Source organism: Tachypleus tridentatus, chromosome 9 (assembly GCF_004210375.1).
Source record: "Tachypleus tridentatus isolate NWPU-2018 chromosome 9, ASM421037v1, whole genome shotgun sequence".
Lineage (NCBI taxonomy): Eukaryota > Metazoa > Arthropoda > Merostomata > Xiphosura > Limulidae > Tachypleus > Tachypleus tridentatus.
Window position 1 is genome coordinate 121968469 of NC_134833.1, and position 14939 is coordinate 121983407.

The window sequence follows — 14939 nt, forward strand, 5'->3', positions numbered from 1 at the left end:
ATGTTTTCTCCTGTGTTTTTTTTATTTCAGTATTGCACAATAGGTCAGAGTGTGCATGCCCTGACATTTTAGAAAGTTACATTTAAAGTTAATTAAATTTAATGTCAATTAATTAAATAAAATTGACATAAAAACACAGTTAATAAATCAAATCTTAATACTATATAAGTTTTAATTTTACAAGGAATTGTTTTTAAAAACCCTCTATCTAACCCTAATATGAGAATTGTGACATTTTCTATTTAGGTATTCTCTTTTATCTAATTTATTTAACATCCCTCTTAGAAGTACAGAATTTAATATAAATTACTCACTATGATATTGTTATTACTTAGGCAAAGCATAATTTTCCTAGCCTTTAATCTTATTCGGTTAAATAATGCAAACGAAATAATAGAGATGGCATTTGGTTCATCCCTACATAATAGCACAGGCAAGAATTGTAATATATATGTATTTAATCACAGTTGAGTTTAAATTTATTTTATTTTTGTAGATTAATATTTTACTATATTGTACACCTGTGTTATTTTAAGTAGGGATAATGCAAATGCCATCTCTGCTATCTCGTTTGCATTGTTTTTGAAGGATTGATATTAGCCATTCCCCAAATTTACTTTGCTTTTCAAAAGGTTTTTTCTTTACTTGTATTATTTATTCCTTTAATTTGTTTTACAAATACAGTAAGTTTTCCAGTGATATGTAATTCTAATCTTATTTAAATTTTTTGTATGTTATAGTATTTTCAACCCAAACGAGCCATTTTTACATGTAAATATAAAATACTATATATATATATAACAGGTAGTTTATTAGTTAGTTTTCAGACTAATTTAACTGATGGTAAAAAATGTACTTAATGATTCATATATTGATTTTTTTTTTTTAAATTTAAAGTAAAATTGTAAAAACTTGTGGTTTCATAGGTTGTAATACTGGATTTATACTGATCATTTATAGGCCTAGTCTTCATATTGCAGTATGAGTTTCAAACCATTGTATTAATGGCTCAGCCCTCTCATTATAGTACTGTGTACAAATTGCTTTGTCAAAAGTTTAGTCTACCCACCATTACAATATAAGTTTCAAACATTCATGTTAAAATAATAATTCTGACTCTTATTTCAACAGTTGTTCACCTATAAATAGTTTATAATTGATGTTATTTTATTTTTGTAAAATTGTTTTGAATGTAATTTACAAAGACAATATGAGAAAAATATTTAAACTTATATTTGTGCACATCCCTAAGGAGTCTCACATGTACACAATGCACTTACTAATTTTATATTGGAGTTTTACAGCCCATTTCAAAGTACTTTTTACAAGTAGTCTATTTTCTTTGAGAATATAATTATCAGTATCTGTTTTTCACATTATTTTCCTTCTCTTTCTCTGTATTTCATTAGTATAGTCTCCTGATTCCCATACATTTATGTTCTCACAGCAGGTCATTGAACAACTTTTTGGTGGCAATTAACTTTCAAAACTAGCAACAGACAAAGTGGATTTACATGGTATTTCTGTCGGTGTATAGTGAATTAAGTGATGTGAGAAGTAATTTATGGTTTCTTGGGAAAGTGATATAGGCCTAGCTCAGGCTACTGACCAACCTTGTATAGAGTTTGGGTAGAGAAAATAAGAGATAAAATATAAAGTTTTTTTGAACACAAAACATTTAAAATATATTTAAGAGGTTTTAGAGATAATTTAAATGAAATTTGAAACTTTTGAGATGAAGAAAAGAATTTTTAATCTCATTGTGAAAATAAATTGGCATTTGGACTCAGTATAATCTCAGACAATTCTTTAGTAGAAATTCTTCACTTAAAAAAATCTGATTTTTTAATATAAAATACTTATAACATTTACTAAAAATCTGTCAAATGTTATGAAGATGCACATGCTATATTAATAGTTAGTAGAATTGAAACCATAACGAGTACAAAGTGGTCATGTGGTTGGTCAATTTGACTGACCCCATATTGAGAGAGTTAATAGGTATTAATCAAGTTGAAACTGATAGATATATGTAGTGGAAGTTTTTTTCATTATTTAAAAAATAATAAATTCTTAAATGAGAAAGAAAGTATTTTTTATTATTTGTTCAAGTAATTCCACTGAAAAAAATAAAAATTAAAGGATATCAGTGAAACCTCTTTCATTAAAGTAACATCTATCATGTTATATATAAGCTCAGTTTACCATTCATAACTGTAGATACTGAAGTAGTTTGATATGAACAAAAAATTATAATTTATGATTAAGAAGGAACATGATTGTTTATCATGTATGATCAAAGTTATTTCTGTAGATGTTTCTGTTAAGATAATTAAAAACAATTTTTTTTTTCAAGACTTGGATCGCTGTTTCTTCAGTGACTGTGAAGATATGTGTCAGAATACTCCAGATGGACATTTTTGTTATTGTACTCGAGGACTTCGATTAAGTAATGATGGCATTAGCTGTACTGGTAAGTATCAGAATCTTGATAATGGTCAATTCTGTTATTGTTCTGTACAATATCCATAATTATAATACAGGAAGTTTTAGTGTTTGCAGTTACTTAAAATATGGTAATGCTTTTGTGTGATACTACATGACATGAGAAAGGTCCTGGGTTTTCTTAGCTAGTCAGTGGCTTGGAGTTCTATCCTGAGACATGAAAAGGTTAGTAACCACATTGTTATATTTGTGCTCACACAAGATGTATTTGTAGGATTTTGAATATTACTAATAGTTTATGGAAGCTTTGTATTAAATGATGATTCCTAATGTACATGTAGTTTAGGTAATTTTCAAAAACTCTGTTCTTAAAGTTGGATATGATAATTCACACAAGATTAGCATTTTTTGGACTAACAGCTAAATGTTCATTTTAGTTTTATGTTATGTTAGATCTGTGATAAGAAAGTATTTTAATAAAGAAAGATTAAAGTACAGGATTTGAAACATTTAGTTCACATTAAGTTGATTTAAAGTTTATTTAAATGTAACATCACCACAGATGAAATAAATAGCTCTAAAACATATCAGAATACAGTACTACAGATGTTGAAGTTTACTGAAGAGTGTCATATTTTATGCTGGCACTTTAAAAGTGCTTTCACCTCAAAACGTTTGTGATAAAAAAGAAATGTATCTATGTTTGAAGACATATTGGTAATTGCTTCATGTTATTGGTCTTGAATTGATTTTGCAATAAACAAAACTGCAGTATTGCTGTTAAACTTATTAAGTTCAGTAAATGTTTTACCACTCAAGTCCCCTCAGGATATATTTAATTATGCACAATAACTGTTTGTTTTTTTTAATAGTAAAAGGGATTATAATCATACTATGGTTTGATTTGTGCATGTGTAGAAAAGAACTCTTGTGAAGAGTGGGGAACTTGTAGTCAAAAGTGCATACAGTTGAAACATCACCACAAATGTGAGTGTGAAACTGGTTACAGCTTGGAACCAGATGGATTTACATGTAAAAGTACAGGTAAATAACAGCAAAGTTTTTATCTCTTTCATTCTTCATAAATTAACCCATAAAATTACAGCTCAATTTAGGTTCATTAGAGAACTGTTATAAAACATATTTTAGAAAGAAAAGTCAATTTTAAATTACCTGTAATAATTTTATGAAAAGTTCTTTGATTTTTTTATTAAATTACAAATTACTATATATTTTCTTTTAAGAAATCATTCTTGTATAATTATAGAAGTAGACATGTGTGTTAAATGAAGTTGTTTATTTTCAGAAGCAACTTTGTCTTGTATTTATCATAAACTTCTTAAACACATTTTTCATATGATTAATATACTAAGCTGCTTGTGAGCCCATAACTGTTTTCTTATTGAACTATAATAACACATTAAACAAAAAACACCATCAGTATTACCATTAATCCTATGAATGGCTAATGCAGATCTGTACATATTTTACATAGATAGCAGGTAATTGTTTTCCCACTGTTTTGTCATTTCTTCACAGTGAGTATTGTAGGGGCCAAGAACTTAAGAATTACTCATGATTCAATGAGTAGACTCCAATGAGTGGTATAAAAACAATTTGAAAATTTAATACTTAAATAACTTAATCTCATTTGTGTTTCTTAAATCAAAATGGTTTTTCATCTTTTAATTTTGAAGTGAATTTATGTGAAATGCATTTGTTAGGTGAAAATGGCAGTTAATTTATTTAGATTAAATAGCATGTTGCTATTAATGCTTATGAAGTGAAACTGTTGTTCTATATTTAGAAATAATTTACAATTTTATTTGCTAAGTAAAATAATTTACTTATTTATAAGATTATTTCATTAATCTAGGAGTATCATGATCTTTAATTTGTAATTGTAACTTATGTTTTGCTTCTAGTTTGAAACATATTATTTTCCTTGGTAATAACATAGTTTTTCATCACAAGGATGATTATTGACATTACTGAACTCATTCTTTTTTCTTTATCTATTTTCATTTCAATGGGTGTAGCATTTGCTTTATGTCAGGATTTTTTCTTGATATATTTATTTTTTCCATATCTTTTAGACCCAGCTGTTCCTTATGTAGTGTTCTCTAATCGACATGAACTTCGTAGTGTTAATCTACACACACTTTCCTTCAAGATTTTAATTCCTGGCTTGAATAACACTATTGCTCTTGATTTTTACCATGATACTGATGAAGATGTGATCTTTTGGACAGATGTGGCAGATGATAAGATCTATAGAGGGAGCATTGTGTCAGGCTGTAAGTAGATCAGAGAACCTAATAAAAATATGGTAATAGATGTTGTTAATAAGGAGGGTTTTGTTATTTTTTCTACTAAAACAAAAAAGTGTATTATAATTAATTTTGCCTGTTTTCTCTGTTGTGCTTTTTTTTTTACAGAAATACAAACTGTGCAGTATGTGTGTATTAGCATATAAAACGTGTTTGCTGAATATATCAAATATATTTTTTGACTAGTCCAAGTGCAATGTGATTTCCATGTTAAGATTAAAAATACTTTTTTACCTCAAAAATCTCATATTTTATTGTGCCTGTATAAGCTGTAAATCACTTGGGGATTGTAGACTTTGCATTACATTATTGAATTGTAATACCCCTGAGCTGCTTGCATGCATGCCTCATGAAACATTATTTATTTTTTCTAATCTAATTTTAATTAACCTAAAGATATCTCTGTTTTTCCATTTTATTTACTTTTATGATAATAAATAAAGAATAAACAAGAAATCATGTATAAACTTGGTTGCTTTTTGCTTTCAACATTTAACTATATTTTTTTTATACTAATGGTAGTAATGCACAAAAACATTTTATTAAATAATTCACCAAAGAACATAGGATAATAATGTGCAAAAAGCAGACAATTTCCCCTAACTGTCACAATTTTTCTGGCTTCCTAGCAATGTAACAAGAGGTATTACAAATTCATCCAAGTTAGTAGTAGTCTTTCCTGTTGGAACAAAGCTTGCACTAACAGAGAAACTAACAGTTTTCCATTCATAAAACAATGTAATATAACACAAGCCTGTGAATTTAAACTTCACAAAAGTTGTTTGGTTTTAATAACTGTCTTTCCATAATTTAGCTGTACAGATTTCCAAAATATTTTTTTTCCTTAATCATATAAGGATTTTTAAAAAATTGGGAGGAAAAAAAAACTTACATCAAATTTACCATAAATAAAATAGAGTATGTTTGGGTGAATTTACAATTAATAAATAATACTGAAAAGAAAAACAATGTCAAAGTGCATGCACAAACAAATACTATCTAGAAGTGACACATCATGCACTCTGTTAACCCTTTATATAACAGTTGTGTGTTTCTCATGTTCTAGAATGATCAATAAGACTTTCGTCGTGATTGGTTTAGAGAAATCTATAGCCATTGGTTGTCGACATCTTAAGCATAACAAAAATTTGACCTGTTGTCAATGAAAATGATTCACTTGTGTGAACGTATGTATGTCATTTTGTAAAAATCTGTACATGATGTTGCAAAATGGATATTATTTTAAGATTCAGCTCACAGGAATTACTATTAAACATGTTAGATTGTTATGACAATAATACCACTATATGTCTGTATAATACATTATTTGATAGATGAAAACCTTAGTTTTTTATTTATTACACATAACATAGAATTAAATGTCAGAGAGAAATATTAAATCCTGAAAAATGAGCATGTCACAGGTGGGTATGGCAAGAGGTTTGTAATTTTCTATTTAATAACTCCGTAACCAAACAGAATTGAAGGCTATAAAAATTATGGTTTGTCTAAGCAGTGGCAGTATATTACAGAGTAATTTATATTACATTTCATACTTATTGGAGGGGTTGTAAATGAAATAGAAAAGAAGGATGTCAAAAAGAAATCTCACATTTCTTACACTAGGGGAAATTCAGAATTTTTTAAAATATTGCTTTATCAGTTTAAGAACTTATATACTGTTAAAATATGGATTATTTGCTACAATTTTATGTTGTACTAACTGGTATAATGTAAACACAAAGTAGTTAACATTTTGTATGTAAATCACTGAAACTTTGTGACATGCCTAGGTAGAGAAATTTACATAGATATGGTCAGAAATATTCTTTTGTAAGTAAATATCTATTATCTTCAGAAACTCACACAACAAAAATGGAGGCTTTTGTCCTGTTGGCTCAACAGATCAGTGCTGTAAACTTCAGCAAGATTGTCTCTTACTTATTTTGTATTTTTTTCTCATGAGAAGGTAAAAGATCTTGTATCGATAACATTTCCATCACTAAAATTGTGATACCATCAAGTAACTCTGATTTTCTTCCGAAGACTGACAAAATAGGTCTGTAGAGTAATGGGGGATTCATCAAGGTATGTATCACAAATAATTCAGTATTCTCTGACTAACTGGGTTCATAAGAAATAAAAAATAATAGGGATTCATCAAGATATGTATCACAAATAATTCAGTATTCTCTGAATAACTGGACTCATAAGAAATGAACATATATTAAGCACAAGTGTAAAATAACAATAAACAGTCTTAACTGATCTTACAGATACAATGTATGTTTATTTACTTGCCATAACAAATAGTTGCCTTTACTGAAGAGCTAAATCCAAAACTGTTTCTCTACCAAGAGCTGTTTTGACCTATTTGGTTGAGATCATGTACCAGGTTGAACAAGCATCAAACTACTAAGTTACATCAGTAATGTAAAATTTATCAATAGAGACTTGTACTACCCATGTAATTGGTCATTCTCACTGAAACACAGGGAAGGTCATAACCTAAAGATATCACCTGATTGCTGACTTCACATACAATTTACAACCCTACAACTATCTTCCCACAGAAAGATAAACGGTTCATCTCAGGTAAATCACACAGAACAATATATGTCTGGAACAAAAACAACTCAACAACCCTCTTGATTATTATGTTATATGAAACTTTGCACGAACTTGTATAGATGAAAATTTGTGAAAATAAGAAGGAATAAATGTGTTTTGTGTGTGTGTCTTACAGAATCATCTTAGTAGGCTTTGTTTGAAAACTAAGTCTTAGATAAAGAGATAAAAATTGCACACAGTGTACTTAGTGATGTCATTGTACTATTGTGGGACTCTTGCTTATATAATACTGGAAAAATGTTTATTACACAATCTGCAGCCCCCAATTTCATGAAATTTTTATCCTATGTGCATGTAGATTTGCAGTTGGAGTCAAGTTTCCTGTTTAACCTCCATTTCCCATCACAGAGAACTCTATTTTTCTTCATTTTCAGGGTACAGACGTGATGTTATGAATAAATCACACATGGATCTAACGTACTGGTGTGACGAATTAAAAATAATCTTTCTACTTACGAAATAGTAAAACTGAGCTTCCAAAAAAATAACTTTTAGACTAAATAGGTTAATCTAGAAATATCATTACTTTTACCTAAAACTCACCATGACAAAGAATGTGAAGGTTCTTAACCCAAAACAAATGTTATTCACTTTTATTATATAGGTAGAAACAGGTGAACTGTCTCTTATTAGTAATTTGTATAAGAAGATAATTACCTCTTTTGAGTTTTAATTAGTATGCTTATAAATACATTCTAAAATTCTAATAGTATTGCTGCTAGCAACAGAATACTGCACGAGAAGATTTAATTACTTATCTTCTAATATACCAAGATCTTTTTGTTCAGTCATGCAACTGAAATAAACTGAAATCTACAATATTGCAGAACGATTAAAAACATGAAAACTATCTTTTAAAAATGTTTGCCTTTGAAATGTATTCATTTTTATTACATTTCTCTTAATAACCTCAAAAGTCATCATGACCCTACAATCCATCATCTTTTGTTTCCAGTAAGTATGTGACTTCTAGGGAGCATTAAACTGGAAATAGGTGAGACTTGTAGTTGTATGTATGTATGATGCCTAAATACACATGTTGTTATTTTATATTCAGTCAGTTCATCACTTCCTTTTAAGTCTCTTATTTCAATTTAAACATCAAGTAGCAGCATCTTTAATACAGTAAAACAAATTTGGTTTTGTTGTTTTACCTTTCCTGTGATGTATAACAGTTGCTCTGAACTATCTGCAGCTTTGACAAATGTAGAAGTAGTTGTTCAGTCTGGGCTGGCTACTGCTGAAGGCTTAGCTGTTGACTGGATTGGTGAGAATCTCTACTGGATAGAAAGTAACTTGGATCAGATTGAAGTGGCCAAGCTGAATGGAAGTTTTCGCCGTACCCTCATTGCTGGAAGAATGGAAAGTCCTAGAGCTATGGCTTTGGACCCTCGTTTTGGGTCAGTCTGTTTTATAGCTTTAACAAAAACATTATACAGTGCTTGAATTGGGCATAAGGAAGAAGGATGCCATTCCACTTCTTTCCAGAAGGGCCCAAAACCATCCTGACATGCTTTAGCAGACTGTGAGCTTTTCAGAAAGGAAAGGTTCAATATACAATGCAATAAATATGTGACAAGGGAATGAGGCAGGAATTAAACAAAATAATACACAAATGGAAGAAATCAACCCTTTCATTAGAGACTTGTCATTTTGATGAATGGGTTTGTAACACAAAGTAACCATCAGAGTTTTCATTGTATAACTTCTAACAATATACACCTTTTTAGATGTAATTTTATTGTTTTATTGCCCTGAGAATAATGTCTAACTAATATTCCTGCTACACAAGTGATAAACCACTTAGTGGAGGTGCAACTTGACCTTATGGTATTAAATTACATAATGCATGAGCTGAATGGGAGATACCTCATAAAGAATTTTTTTATTATCTGGCCCTATCTAACCTAATATCTTTTTGATTTTTACATTTTAGTTGTTTTTATAATAGTGGATGAGGAATATGCCTGAAAACCAAAAATATAGTATCAAGCTTCAAAACTTTCACAAAATATTCCAATTGCTCCTTTCCACCACTTCAAGCACTGTGTAAATAGGAAATAATTTTGAATGGAAAAGCTAATACAGTTATATAAAAATTAATCCCTAAGATACATGCATGATGTTTACCAGAAGGAACATTTTTTTTGTATTGTTGTTTATAATGAGTGTCCTGTTCAATTTAAATCAGTTACATGAGACAAGGAAAAATAGTCTGTAAAACTGTAATATTTTGTGTTATGCATGAGTTAATATTTACATTACACTAAGTGTGCTTTATTCATGACTTTTTCTCCATTCTTCGTCAAGTTCTCTTAGTGTACGAGAGTCGTTTTTTTTCTACATTGTTTTGTATCTAATACAGTGATAAACTATTGTGGTTGTATGTGACGTTTTCAAAGTTTGTGTCTATAGACGTAGACAAAACCTAGACAAGTTGCATATTTCACATTTTTAAGACCCATACTTTAAGGTTTTCATTACATCAGTATCAGTAGTCTCTGCCTTTTGTAATGTGTATTCATTGTTCTGAATTTTATATAAATTATTATCACACAGTTTAAGACATAAAGTGAACTATTTGAGACAAAGAAAGTTCTATAGCTTATTAATGTTGAACTAATAGGGTAATTATTAAAATGTGTTTTGTATTGTTAATAAACTGAACATTTAAACTGAACATTGACAATGATGTTATTCACAAAGTTATGAACTTTTCAACTATTGATAATTGCCTGATCATCTGAACTAAATAGTTGATTTTTACAGTCTGAACATGCATACATGTTCTGCTGGTAATATGGACTTTGGAAGTTTGTATGAGTAACAGTTTGGTAACCTACACTAAAAGTGTTGAGAATAATGATACAAATTTACATGTGTTGCTGATTGATGATTTATAGTTTGTGTTGGATGGTGAATAATATTAAGATCTGCCAGATATGGTGTAATATTTGGTGCTTCCCATGAGCTCAACAGATTTTTTTTTTTACATGAACTGTGATGGATATAGAATACTATTTAGACTTTTTATGTGAACTTTGTTGAACATAGATTACTATTCATGACTTTACCTGAGCTCTGCTGGATACAGAATAATATTCAACACAATATATAGGATGTAACATGATTTATGTTGGTTATGGCACTTTTTTATTACTTTTTGAATTGCAGGTTGATGTTTTGGACTGACTGGCATAATGCTTTACCTCGGATTGAGCAAGCTTCTATGAGTGGAGATGGGAGAAAAGTCGTCTTCCAAATATTGGAAATTAGTGAAGGAGGAGGGTGGCCAAATGGACTGACCTTGGATTACATCGCTTTAAGAATCTATTGGATTGATGCCAGGTACTCATTACTGTCTGAAATAAAATTAATAAAAATCAATTTACTAATAAGCCAAGTACCTCATAATACAAAGCACTAATTAATAAATCTGTAAGCCACACCAACTATATAATTTTCAACAGAATATTTCATTACATACATTGTATTCAGAATTAGCTTACTGCTTTTGAGAATGGAGACTAACATTCCATAATAAATATCATAGCAGTACAGTTATAAAACTATCCTTACTATTGTGTATTTTTAACATGCATTTAATTGTTGTGGAATCATTATTAGTCAAGACATGAAATCTTGATATAAACTACTGCTAAAATTACATTTTTAGCAGAGTTCACAGAAATTACTTAGTTTCATTGTGCAGTAAAGGGGATATATTTATATTTTTTTAATAATGTCTTTCCTTCGTCTAGATTTGGTTGCTTAGGGAAACACACAGAAATTTAGTGTTTTGTTTCCTTTAAACATAAACTATACACTTGTCAATGTAAGACATAATATTTGGAAATAATAATTTTGTAGAAATTTGCAGGATTTTGTTGTTAAACTCAGATGTCTGATTGAGATTAATTCATAACAAAGGAAGGTGAAGATTTTGTGTATCCCATGTTTAGATTGTTACTTTGCACTATTTCACTTTGTTTATTAGCTATTTGAATTCTCAGGAAATAAAAGTACTGGGACTTATTCATTCCTTTAAGAATTGTTTTTCAAATGAAGCTAATTTGCCAAAGTTTTTAAACCAGATAACAAACATTTGTGAAGGACATTACTGTAAAATACACAGTACTAAACATGAACTAAATGACTGTAAAAAGTAAACCACACTGTGTAGGACTGATGGAGATACATAAATGTGTTGAAGTTACTTCCCTTGTGTTTGTGCTAATGTTTTGTTACACAAGTGTTGTTTATTTTTTATAATAATTTATTAAGAATGCTTTAAAATAATTCAGAGATTTGAAGGTTTTATATACTAAACCTAAAGGATATTTTATAAAATTAATAGGTTTGAAGGGTTTTTGTGCTAAATGTGCATCTTTGCTGTTAGTAATTTGATATATTAAACCCTCTCTTTCACATTAAAATTATGTTCAGTTCCAACATGTTTTAAAATATATTTTCCTGTATTCACCAAATGTGAAATTATGTTTCACTTTGTATAAATTACTTAATACCATCAAGTTTTTAAGGATTATAAGTTTGCATTGACAGCAAATGACTTTGCTGTACACAAAGCAAACCATATTTTTTGGTCCAATATATTTTCATATGCCATAAAGAATGCTTCATATGATCAATCATGTTATGATAAATTAGTTTTATCTTTTCCAATTTATATATTTATATGAACAATTTCAGATCTGACTCTATTCACACCATTACTTATGATGGTTTGGACCACCATGAAATTCTAAGAAATCATCAATTTCTTTCCCATCCTTTTGCTATCACTTTGTTTGAAAATTATGTGTATTGGACAGACTGGAGAGCCAATGCAGTTATAAGAGTAAGTAGTGTCCTGAAATTATTTTATGGTCTGTATAAATGTTGAATTTTTATGCTTCAAAAATGAGATTGGAAGGAATTCATTTTTATACCTCTTTTATACCAAAAGGCTAGGGGCATACAGTGATAATTTGCTCATTTGTCTTGTAGTCATTTGCTTTCCATATGTAAATTAGAATTCAAAACTGCAGATTTTAATCAAATTTCATTGTTTACTTTTCTTTAGAATGGAAAAGAACCCTATTGGTTATGGGGTGCAAAAGGTCAAAGATTAAGGCCACCATTTCAAAACATTAGAGTTTGGTTTCTGAGTAGAAGAAAACATAACCAAAAACTATATATAAATACGAAAATTGTACTTATCGACACACAGAAAAAGAGTAGACTTGGCAAACTGATGCCCACAGTCCTTTAAATGAAACTGTCAAAAACTGAACATTTTTGTGTGAAGTCTAATATTATATGCCTGTAAGCAATGAGTATGTCATTCACATTGTTTCTGAATTAAATAAAAATTTAATTAATATTTATAGAGACAACATCACAAACCAAGAATTTCCCATTATATACAAAGTTTCATTTTCAGGATCTTTTAGATCTGGAGCAACTGTAGATTGTTTTTCTCTAAATATGCATGGAGTAAGTCCAGTTGACCAACCCATATTGAAGAAGTAATGTTAACTGTGATTCCAGATTTATAAAGTATATCTTCACATAACTTGCCATATCCTTAGTCAGTAGCACAAAGCTATTATACACAAAACATCGTGTTTTTTTTTATTAAACTTGGTGTATTAAAGCTATGTCTGTGAAATGCCAAAGTCAGTTTGACTCAGTCTGTAACAAATCAGAGGGCAAGGTGATGTCCATTTGGAGAATAAAAATACTCTTATCTATTCTACAGTTTTCAAGCTGTATACCTCTTCAACCTCTGAAATGCATATCTCAAGTTTTTTTCAGAATCCCTATATATATGATCTGCCATTTTCTCAAACTCAAATTGTTGTAAAATTAGTGATGATTTGTTTCATCATACTGTGTTGAATGGTATTCTGTTCAGGGTCATGGCATTCATAGTTTGTACCCCACCAATGCAGGTAAGGTTAAGTAAGGTATATTTCCATAATGTTGATATTATGATTTGTAAGAAAATCATCATCTGGATATTCATTCAATTACCTGTAACAACATGTAATATATTGGATTAGGATATGACAGGAAATTCCAAAATGTGCCTTACAATGTGCAAGCTCCATGTTCAACTGAATGGCTTCTTCCAGTTCTTTGGTAGCTATGAGAGTTACAGAAATATCAAACTTGATTGAATTATTTCAGCTTTTTCTGAGGTATACAATAATTCATGGAATCAACATCATGAATGAATATGTTTTGTTTATTTTTTCTCTATAGCGGATACTAGAGGATATTGCAATAATATACAGCATCAAGTTTTCATGATCTTAATATCCTTTTCTGGCTAAATCAACACTGTCTGTATGTTTCAGCCAGCTCTTCCAGTGGAACAATGGTATGTATGCAGACTCACACCAATTGAAACTGTACCTGTGGTTGGCAGAGCACAGATAGACCATTGTGTAGCTTTGTGCTTAATTCCAAACAAACAAACAAATGTTTCAGTCAACTAATGCAGTGAGTGAACAAGGAAATCAAGTTTGTTTGTTGGATTGAAGCATGGTTTCTTAGTTCTATGTGGAATTCTTCAAGTACAGATATCATTTAAGGTTAACAGGTTTAGTTCAAAGGAATTTTATCCTGAAAGAAAGCTGTGGATCTAATCATTACTTGATGAAAGTGATTGTCTTTTTGTGTGCACAAATATGTATAGTTTGTTTTCTTTTAATAAAGATTGAATTTATTTTGTTAAACATGTATAAGGTTGGGAATTACATGTACATGTCATGACTTTTTATAGTTACATTCAAAAGTTAATTAAAGAACACTTATATTAGTGTATGTCAGTAATCTTAGCATCAAACTTAAATCATAATTCAAATATCTATATTACTTAAGTTTTAATTCCTTAATGTAAAAAGAAAATATCTAAATAAATTTTCAATGTGCACTTCACAGAGTCACATGACAATGGTGGCTCTGTGATTTGTCAGTTACAGATGTTTTTCTCTTCCCTTACAAGTGCTTCAGTTTGTTCAAACAATTAGACAAAAAATGTTGTCGGTACACTCAAAAGCCAGAGTATAAAATTTCAACCTTTTCTTTCTTGCTTTGCTGAGATATCATTATATTTGTTCAACCCACATACCTCTCCCCCTCCCACACACTGATTTTTAAGAAATTTTAGTAATTCTCTGACACTGCAACTGGGCATGTTTATAATCAATAGAAAGAGCAAACAGTTTTAAAAGTGAACATAGCCATACACTTTTGCCCAAATTGGACAAATTAACCAATGTCTTTGTTACATGTATGAAAGGAAACTGTATTATGATCAATACTTTTGCATCAACATACTACACTTCTACATGCATATTAATTTATATCAAATAAAACCATTACTTCTTCAGTTCTTTTCCAAATGATTAGGAAGTAACAAAAAATAAAGGCTATGAAGATCAAATGTTCTGATGATTGTTACTTTAAGATCTATGTTGTTCCTGTAAATGATGAGAATTGTCCAGAGAGACAAACATTTTCTTT

General features: G+C 29.6%; 1 protein-coding gene across 4 annotated transcripts in view; it reads left to right on the forward strand.

Annotated features, from left to right (window-relative positions):
- LRP1 (LDL receptor protein 1) overlaps positions 1-14939 on the forward strand; it is a 253189-nt gene that overhangs the window by 94700 nt on the left and 143550 nt on the right. For all 4 annotated transcript variants that reach the window (XM_076456984.1, XM_076456983.1, XM_076456986.1 and 1 more), the window contains 6 exons: positions 2357-2473; positions 3364-3489; positions 4542-4742; positions 8602-8806; positions 10581-10754; positions 12117-12264. In XM_076456984.1, the coding sequence (XP_076313099.1) occupies positions 2357-2473; positions 3364-3489; positions 4542-4742; positions 8602-8806; positions 10581-10754; positions 12117-12264 (971 nt within the window). The remainder of the gene's footprint in view (positions 1-2356; positions 2474-3363; positions 3490-4541; positions 4743-8601; positions 8807-10580; positions 10755-12116; positions 12265-14939) is intronic.